Genomic DNA, 16,768 nt, shown 5'->3' with positions numbered 1-16,768 from the left:
GATCCCTGATTGCTACTGCAGACTCCCCACCGCCACTTGCTCTGCTCTTGCTGGGGCGCAGTCGCCGGCAGCCTCCTGGTTCTCCTGCCCAGGCCTCCTCAGTCTCCCTTTGTGGCCACTTCACCTGTGTGTGTCCTTAAGTGACAGTGCTCCCTGAGCTATCCTGACCCCCACTCCTTCTTCTTCAACTCATCCTGGAAGACCTCACTTGCTCCCTGGCTTCAGCTGCCGTCCCTGTGTCCATTATGGGACCCTTGCTTCCCGCCAGAACGGAGGAACAGAAATTGGATTTCCCCTCCCACCTTCAACAACGAGAGCAACAGGCTAAACAGATGACAGTGACTCTCAGACCCCAGACAACAGACCAGGGAGGCCCATCATCTCTCAGAGAGGGGAAATCTGACAAGTGTACCCCACAACACCTGACTGACTGCCTGGAGACTGCTCCAGCTGCCCAGGGTAGCCCCGTGGTCTCCCTGAGTTGAGAATCTGGGGAGGCCAAGGCAACTGGAATTCCCAGGGCCAAGATTCAGAGAAGAAGGCCTGGTGTGGTGGCTCAAGCCTGTAATCCCAGCACTTTGGGAGGCCAAGGCGGGTGGATCACTTGAAGTCAGGAGTTTGAGACCAGCCCAGCCAACATGGTGAAACCCTGTCACTACTAAAAACACAAAAATTAGCCGGGTGTGGTGGTGGGTGCCTGTAGTCCCAGCTACTCAGGAGGCTGAGGCAGGAGAATTGCTTGAACCCAGGAGGCGGAGCTTGCAGTGAGCTGAGATAGTGCCACTGCACTGCAGCCTGCGCAACGGAGTGAGACTCATCTCAACAACAACAAAAAAAGATTCAGAGAAGAGAGTGCCACACGCCAGTGACCCCAAATTCCCACAGCTGTCGGCAGGGTCGCTGAACCCCCGCCCACTTACAGGTCTACTGGACATCTCCAGCTACCAAAAATGAGAGCATCTCATCCCCTCTTCCCCCCGCCCTCACTCGTTGCTGGGGTTCTCATGAACACCTCCCAACCCCCCACCCCCAACCCCCCACATCCAGACACTTGCCAAATCCAGTCCTTTCTATGGCCTAACCATCACTCAACTCAGCCCACTTCTGTGAACCCAGGCCCCCAACCCTGACTCCTCCAGCTGCTCAGGGAGCACCTGCCTTCACTCCCTCCCCCAGTTCACTCTCTGCAGGGCAGGAAAAGGACAGGTAGAATGGGGTAGACGCCATAAAATAGGTGAGGCCGGCGCGGTGACTCACGTTGCAGTCCCAGCACTTTGGGAGGCCAAGGCAGGTGGATCGCTTGAGCCCAGGAGTTCAAGACCAGCCTGGGTAACATGATGAAACCCCATCTCTACTAAAATTAACAAAATTAGCTGAATGTGGTGGCACGAGCCTGTAGTGATAGCTACTCAGGAGGTTGAAGTAAGAAGATAGCTTGAGCCAGGAGGTTGAGGCTCCAGTGAGCTATAATCGTGCCATTGCACTCCAGTCTGAGCAACAGAGTGAGATCTTGTCTCTAATAAATAAAAATTTAAAAAAAAATTTTTTTTGAGACAGAGTCTCACTCTTGTTGCCCAGGCTGGAGTGCAGTGGCACAATCTCGGCTCACTGCAACCTCTGCCTCCCAGGTTCAAGCGATTCTCCTACCTCAGCCTCCTGAGTAGCTGGGACTACAGGTGCCCGCCACCACGCCTGGCTAATTTTTGTGTTTTTAGTAGAGACGGGGTTTCACCATGTTGGCCAGGCTGGTCTCAAACTCCTGACCTCAGGTGATCCACCCTCCTCAGCCTCCCAAAGTGCTGGGATTACAGGCGTGAACCACCAAGCCCGGCAAAACTAAAATTTTGATAAGGTGAGCCCACAGAACACCCGGAGAGGAGAGCCCTGTGGGAGGAGGCCTGCCCCAGTTGTCAGCCTCCTGCGGGCCCAGGCTCACCTCACAGTGGTAACATGCCACGTGGTAGTCTCTGTCCATGGACACCACACGGATGGTTGTCTCGCAGCCCTGGAGGAAGAGAAGGAGTTCACACACGATGAGCATGTGAGGACTGGAGGCAAACTGCGTGAGTGTACACTCCCACACACCACGCTCCTGTCCCAGCAGAGGTGCACGCCCGCCCCGGGGAGCACTGCCACGCTGCTTCCGTGGGGCGGGACAGGCTCCAGCAGGTGCACACACACAGACACATGCGGGCCTTAGGCGTCCTCCACGATCACAGCCCACAGCACGCACAAAGGCCCACAAGAGTGTCACGTGTTTGTCAATGGATGTGGACATTATTTTCACCTCACTGATCGTTTTTTTTTTTTTCAGAGACAGGGTCTCTCTCTGTTGCCCATGCTGGAGTGCAGTGGTGCAATCACAGCTCACTGCGGCCTCAAACTCCTGGGCTCAAGCAATCCTCCTGCGTTAGCCTGCCAAGTAGCTGGGACTACAGGCATGCACAACCACACCCAGCTAATTTTTTATTTTTTTTGTAGAAACGGGGTCTCACTAGGCGGCCCAGGCTGGTCTCAAACTCCTGGCTTCAAGCAATCATCCCACCTTGGCCTTCCAAAGTGCTGGGATTACAGGCGTGGGCCCCTGTGCCTGGCCTGTTTTCACTTCCTTGGAGTCTCAAAAGGGCACTGCCAGTTCTGCTTCGCCAGGCACACCAGCCTGGGACAGAGCCAGCACTGTGGGAAGACCCCAGGCTAGGAGAGCTGCAGAACCCATGGGTGGCTCCCGCACAGACCACGTCCATCTCTCGTCTGCTCCCCCAGCACCCCCACCTCAGCCTGCAGAGCTGAGAAGACCCAGGGAACAGCCCTTCCATCAATGGAGAATGGAGCAGAGGCTGGCAGTGGGGCAGCTGAGCGGCAGGGGCCACCACTTCCCTCGACCTTGTGCCAGGGGACAGCTGTACCCCACGTACACAAGCACAACACACATCCCTCAGCCCTGAAGGATCTGCGGAGAAGCACCTGCTCATCCCTCCCACTGTCGCCCAAGACCTGGGCTAGACCCAGGCTAGACAGGGCAGCAGCCGGCTGGGCCAGGCACCTGATCATCTGTGGGTGAGTGGCTCCTACCTGTGCAGGGAGGATAGGACGGGCACAGGAGGCGCATTTTGGTGCAAAAACCCTAGAGAAATAAAGGAAACCAGAAGTGATCAGCTGAGTGACCAGAGGCCAAGGGCACAAGCACAGGTGCACCCACAGGAACCCACTGACGTAGCCCAAGTATCAGGCCCTCTCTCCCTGTGTGCACACCTCGGGGCAGACAGGGAACAGCTTCTGCCATGCCTTCCTGTACTGGCCTCTTTTTTTTTTTTTTTATAGAAATGGGGTCTCACTATGTTGCCCAGGCTGGTCTCAAATTCCTGGGTTCAAGCGATCCACCCACCTCGACCTCCCAAAGTGCTGGGATTACAGGCATGAGCCACCATGCCCGGCCCTGGCCTCTTATCTGACTACTCATTTCATCTCCACCCAATCACCTCCTCCAGGATGGCTTCAGGTTCTGCTCTGCCATCTGCCCCCATGTTTCCTGTGAGTTCTTAACGTCCAGGTCTGGGACACCACTAGCTAGGACCACTGTGAGACCTGGCTTCACCCTGAGTACCAGGGACCTCTGCCCAGGACTCCAATCCCACGGAAGGCCCTGCTCAGAACCAGAGCTCCCAGGAATAAACCTGGAGTCACGGTGGGAGGAAACAGATCAGGGATCAGACAGGCAGGAGAAGGGGGCTGCAGAGATCCCAAGCCCCTGCCCCAGCTGAAAGAGGCCTGGCCTGGCAGGGGATGGAGGGGAGGAGGGGGAGAGATGGTGGGTACTACAGCGAGGAGGGTCCCCTGTGCCAGGAGTAGAGAAGCATGCAGGCCACGATAGGGAGAGAAGAGGCAAAAGACAGCTGGTGGCCGGACCACCGGGAGAGGGGATGCAGGCAGAGACACATGCCTGCCCCAAGCCCAGGTGTACAAGGGGAGGAGGAAGGCAAAAGGCCAAGAACAAAGGGCAGTCAGTCCGGCGGGAAAAAAATGCTTCCAGAGGAGCCAGGGAGGACGGCCCGAGTCCCGCCTGCTCCACGGCGCCAGCAACTCACGTGTGATAGTCTCGCACGCAGTAGATGTTGTTCTCCACGTCCACGGTGAAGGGAACCCCGTCCAGGCACTCATTGCACACGGAGCACCGGAAGCAGCCTGGGTGGTAGGACTTGCCCAGGGCCTGCAGGATCTGCGGGCGGGGCACACTGAGGGGTCAGCGCAGGCAGGAGGCTCAGCACCGCCCTGGGAGAGGCTCTGGCTCTGAACCCCTGGCAGGTCTGGAGCAGGGGAGACGGTAGGGTCCTCAGACTCCACCCACGTCAGAGGGGCTCCAGGAGGCTGGGGCAGGGGCTCACCATTTCCATGATGAGATGTCCACACACGCTGCATTTGTCGGCCGTCTGCTGGAACCCGGAGTACTGGGAGGGGACACAGGATCCAGGACATTGTGTGACAAAGGGGCACTCGCGGCCCAGCTAGCACCTGCCTCCTGGCCTCAGGTCTCCACTCGAGTCAGAATGAGGGTCCCTGCCCCACCTCCCACCCCTGGCACTGCCAAGGGCACAGCTTGGACTCACCAGGAAGTCCTCCTGGCAGTACACTTTCTCACCCACGTTGTAGAACGCCTTCCCACGGAGTCGTCTCCCTGCAAGGGTGAGGGTTGAGAGGGGTCCCTGGAACGCTGGGGACCGGGGATGGAGCCGTGCTTCCAGCTGTCAGCACCCTCCTCCAACAGATGAGACACTGGGTTATGGGTGATTTTCTCAATTTCCCTTTAATATTATGTTGTTATTGTTAAAATAACAAAATTTCAGAAAAAAATTAAACAGAACACATTGTCGACAGAATTATTTAAAAAGGTTGCCAAAACAAATATATGAATAAATATTTTGCTCATGTAAATACATGTGTTGGTTAATAAACACATTCACTTTAAGATCAGTTGAATTCACAGCAAATTTTCAAGAATGAATCTTTTTTTTTTTTTTTTTTTTTGATACAGAGTCTCACTGTGTCGCCCAGGCTGGAGTGCAATGGCGTGATCTTGGCTCACTGCAACCTCCGACTCCCGGGTTCAAGCGATTCTCCTGCCTCACCCTCCCAAGTAGCTGGGACTACAGGTGCCAGGCTAATTTTTGTATTTTTAGTAGAGATGGGGCTTCACTATGTTGGCCAGGCTGGTATTTTTTTTTTTAAGACAGGGTCTCGCTCTGTCACCTAGGCTGGAGTGCAATGGTACAATCATGGCTCACTGCAGCCTCAACCTCCCAAGCTCAAGCGATCCTCCTGCCACAGCCTCCCAGGAGGCTGGGAGGCTGAGGCAGGAGGATCGCTTGAGCTCAGGAGTTCAAGACCAGCCTGGGCAACATAGCAAGACCCTGTCTCTAGGAAAAAAAAAAAATTAGCCAGTCGTGGTGGTACGTGTCTGTAGCCCCACTACTCATTGTGGGGCTGAGGCAGGAAGATCGCTTGGGCCCAGGAAGTCAAGGCTGCAGTGAGCCGTGATTGGGCCACTGCACTTCAGCCTGGATGAAGACGTAAGACCCTGCTTCTTAAAAAAAAAAAAAAAAAAAAAAAGACATTGAACACAAGATCAGCCATTAAAGAGTATGCACTATAGGAATGCATTTATATGAAGTTCTAGAATGGACAAAACTTTTCTACAGTGGTAGAAATCAGAATACCAGTTGGGCAAATGTGATGGGGGACACACAGGGATCAACTGAAAAAGGGCAAGATAGGGCCAGGCGCGGTGGCTCACGCCTGTAATCCCAGCACTTTGGGAGGCCGAGGCGGATGGATCACGAGGTCAGGAGATCGAGACCATCCTGGCTAACACTATGAAACCACATCTCTCCTAAAAATACAAAAAATTAGCCGGGCGTGGTGTTGCGCGCCTATAGTCCCAGCTACTCGGGAGGCTGAGGCAGGAGAATCACTTGAAACTGGGACACGGAGGTGGCAGTGAGCTGAGATCTCACCACTGCACTCCAGCCTGGGGGAGAGCGAGACTCTGTCTCAAGAAAAAAGCGGGGGTACAAGATAGAAGTTTCTAGGGTATTTTACCGGGCAAGGTGACTCACACCTATAAATCCCAGCACTGTGGGAGGCCAAGGCAGGCGGATCACAAAGTCAGGAGATCGAGACCATCCTGGCCAACATGGTGAAATCCCATCTCACTAAAAACATACAAAAATTAGCTGGGAGTGGTGGCGTGTGCCTGTAATCCCAGCTACTCGGGAGGCTGAGGCAGAAGAATCGCTTGAACTAGGGAGACGGAGGTTGCAGTGAGCTGAGATCACACCACTACACTCCAGTCTGGCAACAGAGCGAGACTGTCTCAAAAAAAAAAAATATTTAAAATTAAAATTTAAAAATGTGCAAATACATAAAAGATGTCTGATTAAGGCAAGGTCTGGAAGAACGGTGGGCAAACCAAGAGTGGATATTTATTAGGGTGGTTGGATTATAGTTCCTTTCTTCTTTTTATAACTTTGTCTAGGTTAAACTGTAACAGTTATAGTTTATGTTGGGTGTAAAACTGTGATCAAAAATAAATTGTAGGCCAGGCGCGGTGGCTCACACCTGTACTCCCAGCACTTTGAGGGGCCGAGGCAGGTGGATCACTTGAGCTCAAGAGTTTGAGACCAGCCTGGCCAACACGGCCATCTCTACCTAAAAATACAAAAAAAAAAAAAAAAATTAGCCGAGCGTGGTGGCATGTGTGCCTATAATCCCAGCTACCTGGGAGGCTGAGGCAGGAGAATCTCTTGAAACCGGGAGGCAGAGGCTGCAGTGAGCCGAGATCATTCCACTGCACTCCAGCGTGGGCAACAGATTAAGACTCTGTCTCAACAACAACAACAAAAATAGACAGCAGGAAAAAGAAATACTAGTCGTATGTCCAGACAGGCAGAAGGTCCTTCATGGGCTTCTGACGCTGCTCCCAGGCAGCTGGGTGACATTAGCGCATTAGTGCCCTGCGTGGCACAGAGGCTCCACAGCTGACGACCAGGGGGCAGCCCTGTCCTACAGCCAGCAAAAGGCTCCTCAGGGGCCCCATGCCTCCTCCCCAGACAGAGTCCTCCACAGCCCAGCCTGGGCCAGAGCCAGGTGGTCCATCTGCCTGGACTCAGGTGCAAGGCAGTTTGAGGGGAATGGGGATGATGTGGCAGGTCCCCTTCACAGAGCTACCCAGGGCACGAGGTTACCTACCACACGAGTCACAGGTGAAGCAGTCAGTGTGATAAAGACTCCCCATTGCCTGGCACGCCTGCTGGGCTCCGTAGATGCCAAGCCCACACTTGATGCAAATGCCTAGGAGAGGAGAGGCAGGAGAGAGCGGGGGTTAGCGCCACAGCCTATGCCACCCGATGGACACCAGGGGTTAGCACCACAGCCTATGCCACACCGACGGACTCCCCGTCTTGACACCGCCCACCCACTTGACCTGGGGGATGCTAACTTTCCTAGGCCAACATCACTCGATTACTGATGACCAACATGGGCACCATCAGGGTGGCCACGACCCAGGGATTGCCGCTGCTGCTGTCTGAGGATTCAAGGGCTTGGCCGAGCACCCAGTGCAGAGTCGGAGCTAATCAAAGCTGTCCATCACAACTGTTCTGATAGATTCTTTTGGTTTTTGATTTATAAATAGGGACAGAGTCTCACTATGTTGCCCAGGCTGGTTTCAAACTCCTGGGTTAAAGCGATCCTCCCGCCTTGGCCTCCCAAAGTGCTGGCATTACAGGCACGAGCCACTGCACCCAACCACTTTTAGGTTTTTTTTGGGAGAGAGACAGGATCTCGCTCTGTCCCACAGGCTGGAGTGCAGTGGTGCAATCACAGCTCACTGCAGCCTCGACCTCCTAGGCTCAAGCGATCCTCCAGCCTCAGCCTCCCAAGTAGCTAGGACTTCTGGCACATGCCATCACGCACAGCTAATTTTTTCTTTTGTAGAGACAGGGTATTGCTATGTTGCCCAGTTGCCCAGGGTGCGCTCAAGCAATTCCTAGGCTCAAACAATCCTCCTGCCTGGGCTTCCCAAAGTGCTGCAGTTACAGGCGTTGAGTCACCACACCCAGCCTATCATGGTATCTTTATACCGAGACAGCTGTTTTAAGTCCTTTCATCCATGGCCTGCTCTTGGACTGAGGGAAAATCCTTCATGCTGTTTGTGAACCAAATCCTGTTCTTCAACATGTTTGGTGACCCAGACACAAAGAATGAACACCACATGGGCACTCAGGGGCAGTCACCACCCCTCTGCAGCCACTCTGTCCTCCTCTGTACCCACTCTGTCCTCCTCTGTACGCCAGGGTCCACTTATTCTCTTGGTCAGTCAGCACACAGATGAATCACATGCCCCTAAGGTCAGGCACCACTCAGTCTGCAATGCACCCAGGTCCCCACCCTCAAGAAGCTTGCATGGAGTGGAAGGGGGCAGAGAACAGCAGTCAAATAACGTCAGGCAGAGACAAGTGCTACAGCGTTAGATGCAGGATTTTTTTTTTTTTTTTTTTTTTTAGATACAGTCTCGCTCTGTCGCCCAGGTTGGAGTGCAGTGGCGTGATCTCGACTCACTGCAACCTCCACCTCCCAGGTTCAAGAGATTCTCCTGCCTCAGCCTCCCGAGTAGCTGGGATTACAGGCATGTGCCACCACACCTGGCTAATTTTTTGTATTTTTAGTAGAGATAGGGTTTCACCATGTTGGCCAGGCTGGTCATGGACTCCTGACCTCAGGTGATTCACCCACTTTGGCCTCCCAAAGTGCTGGGATTACAGGCGTGAGCCACTGCTCCCGGCCTTTTTTTTTTTTTTTTTTAGGAGAGTCTCGCTCTGTTGCCCAGGCTGGAGTCCAGTGGTGTAATCATAGCTCACTGCAGGTTGACATCCTGGGCTCAAGCAATCCTCCCACCTCGGCCTCCCAAGAAGCTAGGACCACAGGCAAGTACTGCTATGCCCGGCCAAGGATGTGTGATTTTTAAACCGGGTATTCAGAGAAGCCTCACTCACAAGGTGATACTTGAGCAAAGGTCTGAAGGAAATGAGGAAGCGGGCTGGGTGCAGTGGCTCATGCCTGTAATCCCAGCACTTTGGGAGGCCGAAGTGGGAGGATCACTTGAGCCCAAGAGTTCCAGACTAGCCTGGGAAACACGGCAAGACCCTCATCTCTACAAAAAATTTTTAAAATATCCAGGCATGGTGGCGTGCACCTGTGGTCCCAGTTACTCAGGAGTCTGAGGCAGGAGGATCGCTTAAGCCTGGGAGTTTGAGGCTGCAATGAGCTATGATCATGTCACTGCACTCCGGCCTGGGTAACAGAGTGAGATGTCTCCAAAAAAAGAAGAGGCCAGGCACAATGGCTCACGCCTGTAATCTCAGCACTTTGGGAGGCCGAGGTGGGTGGATCAGGAGGTCAGGAGTTCAAGACCAGCCTGGCCATGATAGTCAAACACCGTCTCTACTAAAGATACAAAAATTAGCCAGGGGAGGTGGCAGGCACCTGTAATTCCAGCTACTTGGGAGGCTGAGGCAGCAGAATCACTTGAACCTGGGGGGCGGAGGTTGCAGTGAGCCGAGATCCCGCCACTGCACTCCAGCCTGGCTGACAGAGTAAGACTCCGTCTCAAAAAAAAAAAAAAAAAAAGGAAGAAGACAGACATGAGGGTCGCTGCTGTGCAGGTGCCTACGATCAGTGGATGGAATCAGGGACCACACCTGTGTACTCAGCATGCAGCGGAGAAGGTGGAAAGGAGAGGGGTGACCAGCAACGCCAGGGCCAAGCCTGGCTCTAGCCTCAGGGCACTCCCTGGCCAGCCCTCCTGGAAACCCAGACAGTAGGCAAGTAGCCCACACATCTCGTGTCCCCTTTACAGGGTCACCCAGGGCCTCCCATGCCACACAGGGCATGAAGATGGCCTCCACCTGCCCTCTGGACCGTAAATCTTCTGCCAGCTCCAGGCCATGCTGCCCTCCCCCCACCTTCTTGCTTTCTCCTTTCATCTCTCTCCTTAAATAACCTCCTCTCCCTCCTCCACCAGCCGCCCCATTCCCCGCCTTTCCTCAGTCAACAAAGAGAACATGGCCCACACTTGGTCATCTCCTAGCCCTCCCCATCTATGGACTTTCCATTCTGATCTTGCTAGTGGGTGGCCCACCTCCTCCTCTCTGGTTTCCAGGATGCAGCCTGCACCCAGCTTTCTGGGTCTTCATCTCCCTTCCTGCTTTCCTGGGTACCCCCTGCTCTGCCCAGGGTCTCCCATGCCTCACTTTACCACTGGGCAGAGAGAAGGCCAGTTCAGATGCCTTCAGAACCAGGCAGGGGCCAGGCGCAGTGGCTCACGCCTGTAATCCCAACACTTTCGGAGGCCGAGGAGGGTCGATCACTTGAGGCCAGGAGTTTGAGACCAGCCTGGCCAACATGGTGAAACCTCATCTCTACTAAAAATATAAAAATTAGCCGGGCGTGGCGGTGGACACTGTAATCCCAGTTGCTTGGGAGGCTGAGGTGGGAGAATCGCTTGAATCTGGGAGGCGGAAGTTGCAGTGAGCCGAGATCACACCACTGCACTCCAGCCTGGGTGACAGAGCAAGACTCCGTCTCAAAAAAAAAAAAAAAAAAAAAAAAAAGCAGGCAGGGACCGGGCTTGGTGGCTCATGCCTGTAATCTCAGCACTTTGGGAGTCTGAGACAGGAGGATCACTTGAGGCCAGAAGTTCAGGCTGTGATCGCACCACTGCACTCCAGCCTGGCAACAGAGCTAGATCCTGTCTCTAAAAAAAAAAAAATTAAAAAGAAACAAAGGGAAGGGGCCAATGAAAAGAGGAGAACTGAAGGTGCCGGAGGTGGAGGTTGGTGATGGAAGGACCCTTGTCCTCTCAGACGGCAGGAGAGTCAGACCCACATGGACTGGAGCACCTACAGGGAAGGGGCAGGACGGTGGTGGACACAGACTACAACTGCTGACCTCAAGATTCCAAGGGAAGTCAGAAGCAAAGGTAGGGGTCCCAGGAGGGAGGAAGGTTGTTGAGAGAATAAGAGAGGAAACTGACAAAGGCGGCCAGGCGCGGTGGCTCACGCCTGTAATCCCAGCACTTTGGGAGGCCAAGGTGGGCGGATCACGAGGTCAGGAGATGAGACCATCCTGGTTAACACAGTGAAACCCTGTCTCTACCAAAAATACAAAATATTAGCCAGGTGTGGTGGTGGGCACCTCTAATCCCAGCTACTTGGAAGGCTGAGCTAGGAGAATCACTTGAACCTGGGAGGCGGAGGTTGCGGTGAGCTGAGATCTCACCATTGAACTCTGCCCTGGGCAACAAGAGCAAAACTCTGTCTCAAAAAAAAAAAAAAAAAAACAAAAACTGACAAAGGCTTAGGGTGTCAGTGGTGCCAGGGAGACCTGCGTGGTGAGGATGACAAACCTCCCACGGTCCTGAGGGCTTCCTCAGAGCCCTTCCCAGCCTGGTATAGTGGCCGCAGAGGGGGTCAAAGCATGGGCTCAGAGTCGGGGTTCTGCTGGGCAGACGGCGATTACAGGAATGAGAGGAACTGCTGAGAAGCAGACTGGGGTTACCACTAAGGACTGCTAGAGTGAAGGGAAAACAGGGCGTGGCCCTGGGAGTGGGTGGCTGAAGAGAAGGCAAGGAGGTCACCAAAGTTGAAAAGGTTCCGGAAGCCCAAGGCTGTTGGCTGGCTAATGGCAGCAGAACTTGGGGAGGGGAGAGGGGAAAGTTCCAAAGACATCAGTGAATGGCAGAGAGCAACCAAGAGGTCAGCTGGTACCAGGGCCAAGGACAGGAAGAGATGAGGGGTTGGACAGAGAAAAAAAAAGCTCTGGCCAGGCGTAGTGGCTCCCGCCTGTAATCCCAACACTGGGAAGCCAAAGAGGGAGGATCGCCTGAATCCAGAAGTTCAAGACCAGCCTGGACAACAAAGCAAGATCTCAGGTCTACAAAACATAAAAAAATTCAGCCGAGCATGGTGATGCACACCTGTGGTCTCAGCTACTCAGGAGGCTGAAGCAGGAGGATTGCTTAAGCCCAGGAGTTCAAGGCTGCAATGAGCGCTGATCTCACCACTGCACTCCAGCCTAGGTGACAGGGTGAGACCCTGTCTCCAAAAAAAAAAATTTAATTTAAAACAAAAAAGCCACACTCTGAGGATGAGGTTTATCAGAGATCACTCGAGCTTATGCTACCTGCAGACTTTCTTTTGTAAAATGCTGTATTATTCTGGTTGAACTCTATGAAACTGCCACTTTTGTAGCTCAACAAAGTCAAATATCATCAGAACCATATAGTTCAAACAAATAGTTGCCCATGTTTTTTAAAATCAGGAAAGTGGGCCGGGCATGGTGGCTCACGCCTGTAATCCCAGCACTTTGAGAGGCCGAGGCAGGTGGATCACCTGAGGTCAGAAACTCGAGACAAGCCTGGCCAACATGGTGAAACCTCATCTCTACTAAAAATACAAAAATTAGCCGGGCATGGAGGTACGCACCTGTAATCCCAGCTACTGGGGAGGCTGAGCCAGGAGAATCACTTGAACCCGGAAGTGGAGGCTGCAGTGAGCTGAGATTGCACCATTGCACTCCAGCCTGGGCGACAGAGCGAGACTCCGTCTCAAAAAAGTTTAAAAAAATAAACAAAATCAGGAAAGTATTACTGAATCTCAATTTCTAGTTTTTCTTGAAAACAAAATAAAAAAGGTCTATCATCACTCCTCTAACACTCTCAGGGCGCTACAACAGCCCGATCTGAGTAGCTTTTCTTTTTTTTTTTTTTTTTTAAAAAGAAAAGACAAGATCTCACTCTGTCATCCAGGCCAGAGTGCAGTGGCACGATCATAGCTCATTGCAGCCTGGAACTCCTGGGTTCAAGTGCTCCTCCCACCTCAGCCTCCCAAGTGGCTGAGAACACAGGTGAGTGGCACCACGCCCAGCTGATTTTTAAAATTTTTTGTAGAGACAAGGTCGCACTATGTGGCCCACACCGGTCTCAAACTACTGGGCTCAAGTAATCCTCCCACCTCAGCCTCCCAAAGTGCTGGGATTATAGGTGTGAGCCACCGCACCCGGCCTAGCAGCTCCTCAGAAAAAAAATGTGCCACCACACCCTACCTTCTTGTACCATCTACACATTACCTGCCCGGGACCTCAGCCACTCCTGTATCATATAAAGATTCAGGGGTGTCTACAGAACACCCCCCTCCCCCGGGCTCTGCAGTACACAGGGGCCGGGAAATGGGCACTCTCCCCTGCAGAGGGCACTGGAAAGCATGCCCTTCAAAACTCAGCCCCAGCCTCTCTTCCTGGCACCTGCCTGACACGGGAGATGACAGCTCCTGGCACATCTCCCTGCTCCCAGGCCATCCAACAGGCGCCACAAGACCTGCCCAGCCACAGTCTCACCATGACCTCACAGATGGGAGGCGCTCTCCATCCCAAAGCAGGCGCACCTCCTCTTAGCCCACATGTGCCCTCGACCACCTGAGCCCTCTGAGCTGCAACCCCTGGGGGAAGAGCGGGGCAATCTCTCATCCCGCCTGGCCTCCTCTGCTCATTCTTCCCTCTCTCTGGAATGCCCCCACCTGGCCCCTCACTGACAGACTCCTCACCCCTCAAGATCCAGTTCAGGGCCGGGCACGGTGGCTCACGCCTGTAATCCCAACATTTAGGGAGGCTGAGGCAGGCGGATCATGAAGTCAGGAGATCAAGACCATCCTGGCCAATATGGTGAAACCCCGCCTCTACTAAAAATACAAAAATTAGCTGGGCGTGGTGGCGCATGTCTGTAATCCCAGCTACTGAGGAGGCTGAGGCAGGAGAATCGCTTGAACCAGGGAGTCGGAGGTTGCAGTGAGCCAAGATCACGCCACTGCACTCCAGCCTGGCGACAGAGCGAGATTCCGTCTCAAAAAAAAAAAAAAAAAAGATCCAGTTCAGGGCAGCCGTGAGCTGCTGACACCATTGAACGCTCAAAGACACAAACCCCAGGACAGCCACGGTCCCAGGCATGGTGACCATCCATCCACCAAAGCCAGGTGCTTAATACAGAAGGCGGGTTGGGAAGTTCTCGCCCCAGGCCCCACAGTATACCTCTGCCCCACTCACAATCTCACCCCAAGAGCTGTCCCAAGAACTAGAGCTCAGGAGGCCTGGGCCACACTGGGAAGTGGAGGCTGTGAGGCTGCTGGGCTTTGCAGATGCACCTGCAGCAGGATTCCTTTAGGAAACATCCTATGTCCACAGCACAGTCCGGGCGAGGGCAGCCCCGTGTGACTGGCACGGTTCCCCTCTCCCGCAAAGTGGGCTTTTCTTCCCTCACACAGTCTCCCTCTCCAGCCGCTACCATCACCAAAGCCTGGGTCAGGCGGTATCCGGTGGTACCTGGGCCACTCCATCTCCTGGTTGCTGTCCACACCCATACCGTGGCGGGGCAGACGGGGAAGCACCCCTTTCTGCTCATCACGAAGCATGAAAGGATCAGATAGAATGAGAGCACCAAACATAAAGAAGAAAAGATCAGGCCGGGCGCACTGACTCAAGCCTGTAATCCCAGCACCTTGGGAGGCCGAGGAGGGCGGATCGCTTGAGCCCAGGAGTTTAAGACCAGCCTGGGCAACATAGGGAGACTCTGTCTCTACAAAAAAAAAAAAAGGAAGAAGAAGAAAAGCTGGGCATGGTGGTGTGCACCTGTAGTCCCAGCTTCTCGGGAGGCTGAGGCGAGAGGATCGCTTCAGCCTGAGAGGCGACGGCTACAGTAAGCCGAGAACGCGCCGCTGCACTCCAGTCTGGGCGACAGAGGAAGACCCTGTCTCAAAAAAAAAAAAAAGAAAAAAAAAAAACAAAGAAAAAAAAAAGAAGAAAGAAGAAAAAATTATCAGAAAATGGCTCAGTGTGCCCATGAACCGGACTTGCCTGTTAAGTTAGGAACCGCGCATCAACTCACTCGGCCAGAACCCCTCGTGTGTCGGGGAACCCAGAGGCAGGGGTGAAGCCGCTGCTGGGGATCCAGGCGCACTCACTCACCCTTTGCGCTCCCCAGTCCCCAGGGGATGCACCTTCCTCGTCCCAACCCCGTGCACTGCTGCACCCCCAGCCAGCCCCGTGCTCTCCTCCGTTGATCCGGCCGCCTACCCGAGGCAGTCTCGGAACCCCGGACCCCAGCCGTGCGCGCAGGGAACTGCCGGGCCGAGCTCGCTCACCGAAGTAGTCCCGCGCCGTGCGCGCCTCGAGCGCCCGCTCCAGCTCCCGGGTGAGCGCCTCCAGCCGCCGCTCGGCCGCGCTTGGGCCGCCCTCCCGGCCCGGGGGCAGCGGGAGTGCAGGCAGCGGGAAGGGGGCCGGCCCCGCAGGCTCCGGGGAGCGAGCGGGCGCGGGGCAGGCGCCGGGCGGGAGGAAGTCAGCGTAGGCGCCGGCCGAGCCCCGGGAGCCGAGGCTGGACACGCTGGAGCGGGCGCTGCCCACCGACGGCGGCCGGGGGCCGGGACGCAGGTCCGAGCGACCGGAGCGCGGGCTGCCGTGGCGCTGGTCGTAGCCCAGGCTGATGCCGCTGGATCGGGCGCTGGCGCTGCCGCCGCTGGCGCTGGCGCTGCCGCCGCCGCCGCCGTCGGACCCCGCCAGGCTGGCTCGTGGGCTGCCCGCAGGCTGCGCGCTGAGCTCCGGAACCGCCGCGCGCCGGGGACCCCGCTCCCCGCGGCTCAGTCCGTCCGCCCCGGCCTCGGGGCCGCCGCTGCCCTTCCCTCTGCGGCCCAGCGCGGGCGCCGCCTCGTCTCCAGGCCCAGGCCGCGGCCCCCGCCGCCCCCGACCCGGAGAGCCGCACCCGGGCTCCAGCTCCCGCAGGGCCAGCCCGGCCAGGAGTAGGGCCGCCTCGTCCGCGCCCGCCCGGGAGCGCTGCATGGCCCGGCCCGCCGGCCCTGGCGCGTCACCTCCGCCTCCGCTTCCCGCCGCCGCTCCGGCCGGGCCGCCGCATCGTCCGCCCGAAGCCCGGAGCCCGCCCCGGGACCCCTGGGCGCGGGGCGGGGCGGGGCCGGCGCCGGGCCGGGGTCGTTCCGGAGGCCACGCGCGGGCAGGGGGACGCGGCGCCCTGCTCGGCGGCGCGCGCGGCGGAGGAATGTAAGCTCCCAGGCGCCGGGCCGCGCCCCCTCCTCGCCGCGGCCTCGCGCGGGGCGGAGGGACTCCTTTGTGGGGGCAGGAATGCGAGGAAGGAGACGGCGCTGCGGCCTCTGGAATGTGGGGGGAGTGGCGGCGGCCGCGCTGCGCCGGGACCTCGGAGGGGCGTGGAGGCCGGGCCAGGACGCAGGGGCGGGCGGCGGAGGCACCGCGGGGAGAGCCCGGGGTCTGCGGGGCGCCCGGGCCGTCGGGCCGCTGGGAAGAGCTCGGATTTCCGCAGGCTGAGCTGGAGGCAGCTGGCGCCATCCGGGCCGGAGAGATCCAAGCAGTAGACAGCGTTCCCCACATCCCGCCCCATCTCCCTTCCCTGCGCCGCCTTGCTCTCCGGCGCTGCAGGGCCGACCCAGCTCAGCTTGGAACCCACGGCGCTTCGCCCGTCCCGCGCCGAGGAATACCGTGCGCCTAGCGCAGATGCGTCCCCACGACTCCCTGCCTGGCCCGGGGCCATGTGGCCGCGCACGGGCCTCTGGAGCCCCCATCTGACTGCTGGGGAAGGCGCCCAGAACTAGGAGCGGGTTGGTTGGGGACTGGTCCTCGCGCTGGGTCGCTTCGCCCAGGCCCC

At 56.3% G+C, this 16,768-nt stretch overlaps 1 protein-coding gene across 4 annotated transcripts in view; it reads right to left on the bottom strand.

The window, feature by feature from the left end:
• Nucleotides 1-16,407, bottom strand: part of WTIP (WT1 interacting protein) — a 32,134-nt gene extending 15,727 nt beyond the window's left edge. The window contains exons 1-7 of one of the 4 annotated variants that reach the window (XM_063701211.1): nt 15,243-16,256; nt 7,243-7,344; nt 4,605-4,672; nt 4,383-4,445; nt 4,086-4,216; nt 3,073-3,124; nt 1,937-2,005 (exon numbers count right to left, since the gene is read on the bottom strand). In XM_063701211.1, coding sequence (XP_063557281.1) covers nt 1,937-2,005; nt 3,073-3,124; nt 4,086-4,216; nt 4,383-4,445; nt 4,605-4,672; nt 7,243-7,344; nt 15,243-15,933 — 1,176 coding nt within the window. In that variant the 5' untranslated portion in view covers nt 15,934-16,256. Of the gene's footprint in view, nt 1-1,936; nt 2,006-3,072; nt 3,125-4,084; nt 4,217-4,382; nt 4,446-4,604; nt 4,754-7,242; nt 7,345-15,174 lie in introns of those variants that run through there. The other 3 variants (XM_055368926.2, XM_031004099.3, XM_055368927.2) reach the window with 3 other exon arrangements.
• Nucleotides 16,408-16,768: the final 361 nt, after the last annotated feature.

Source organism: Gorilla gorilla, chromosome 20 (assembly GCF_029281585.2).
Source record: "Gorilla gorilla gorilla isolate KB3781 chromosome 20, NHGRI_mGorGor1-v2.1_pri, whole genome shotgun sequence".
Classification (NCBI taxonomy): Eukaryota; Metazoa; Chordata; class Mammalia; order Primates; family Hominidae; genus Gorilla; species Gorilla gorilla.
This window is presented reverse-complemented; position numbering and strand designations above follow the sequence as displayed.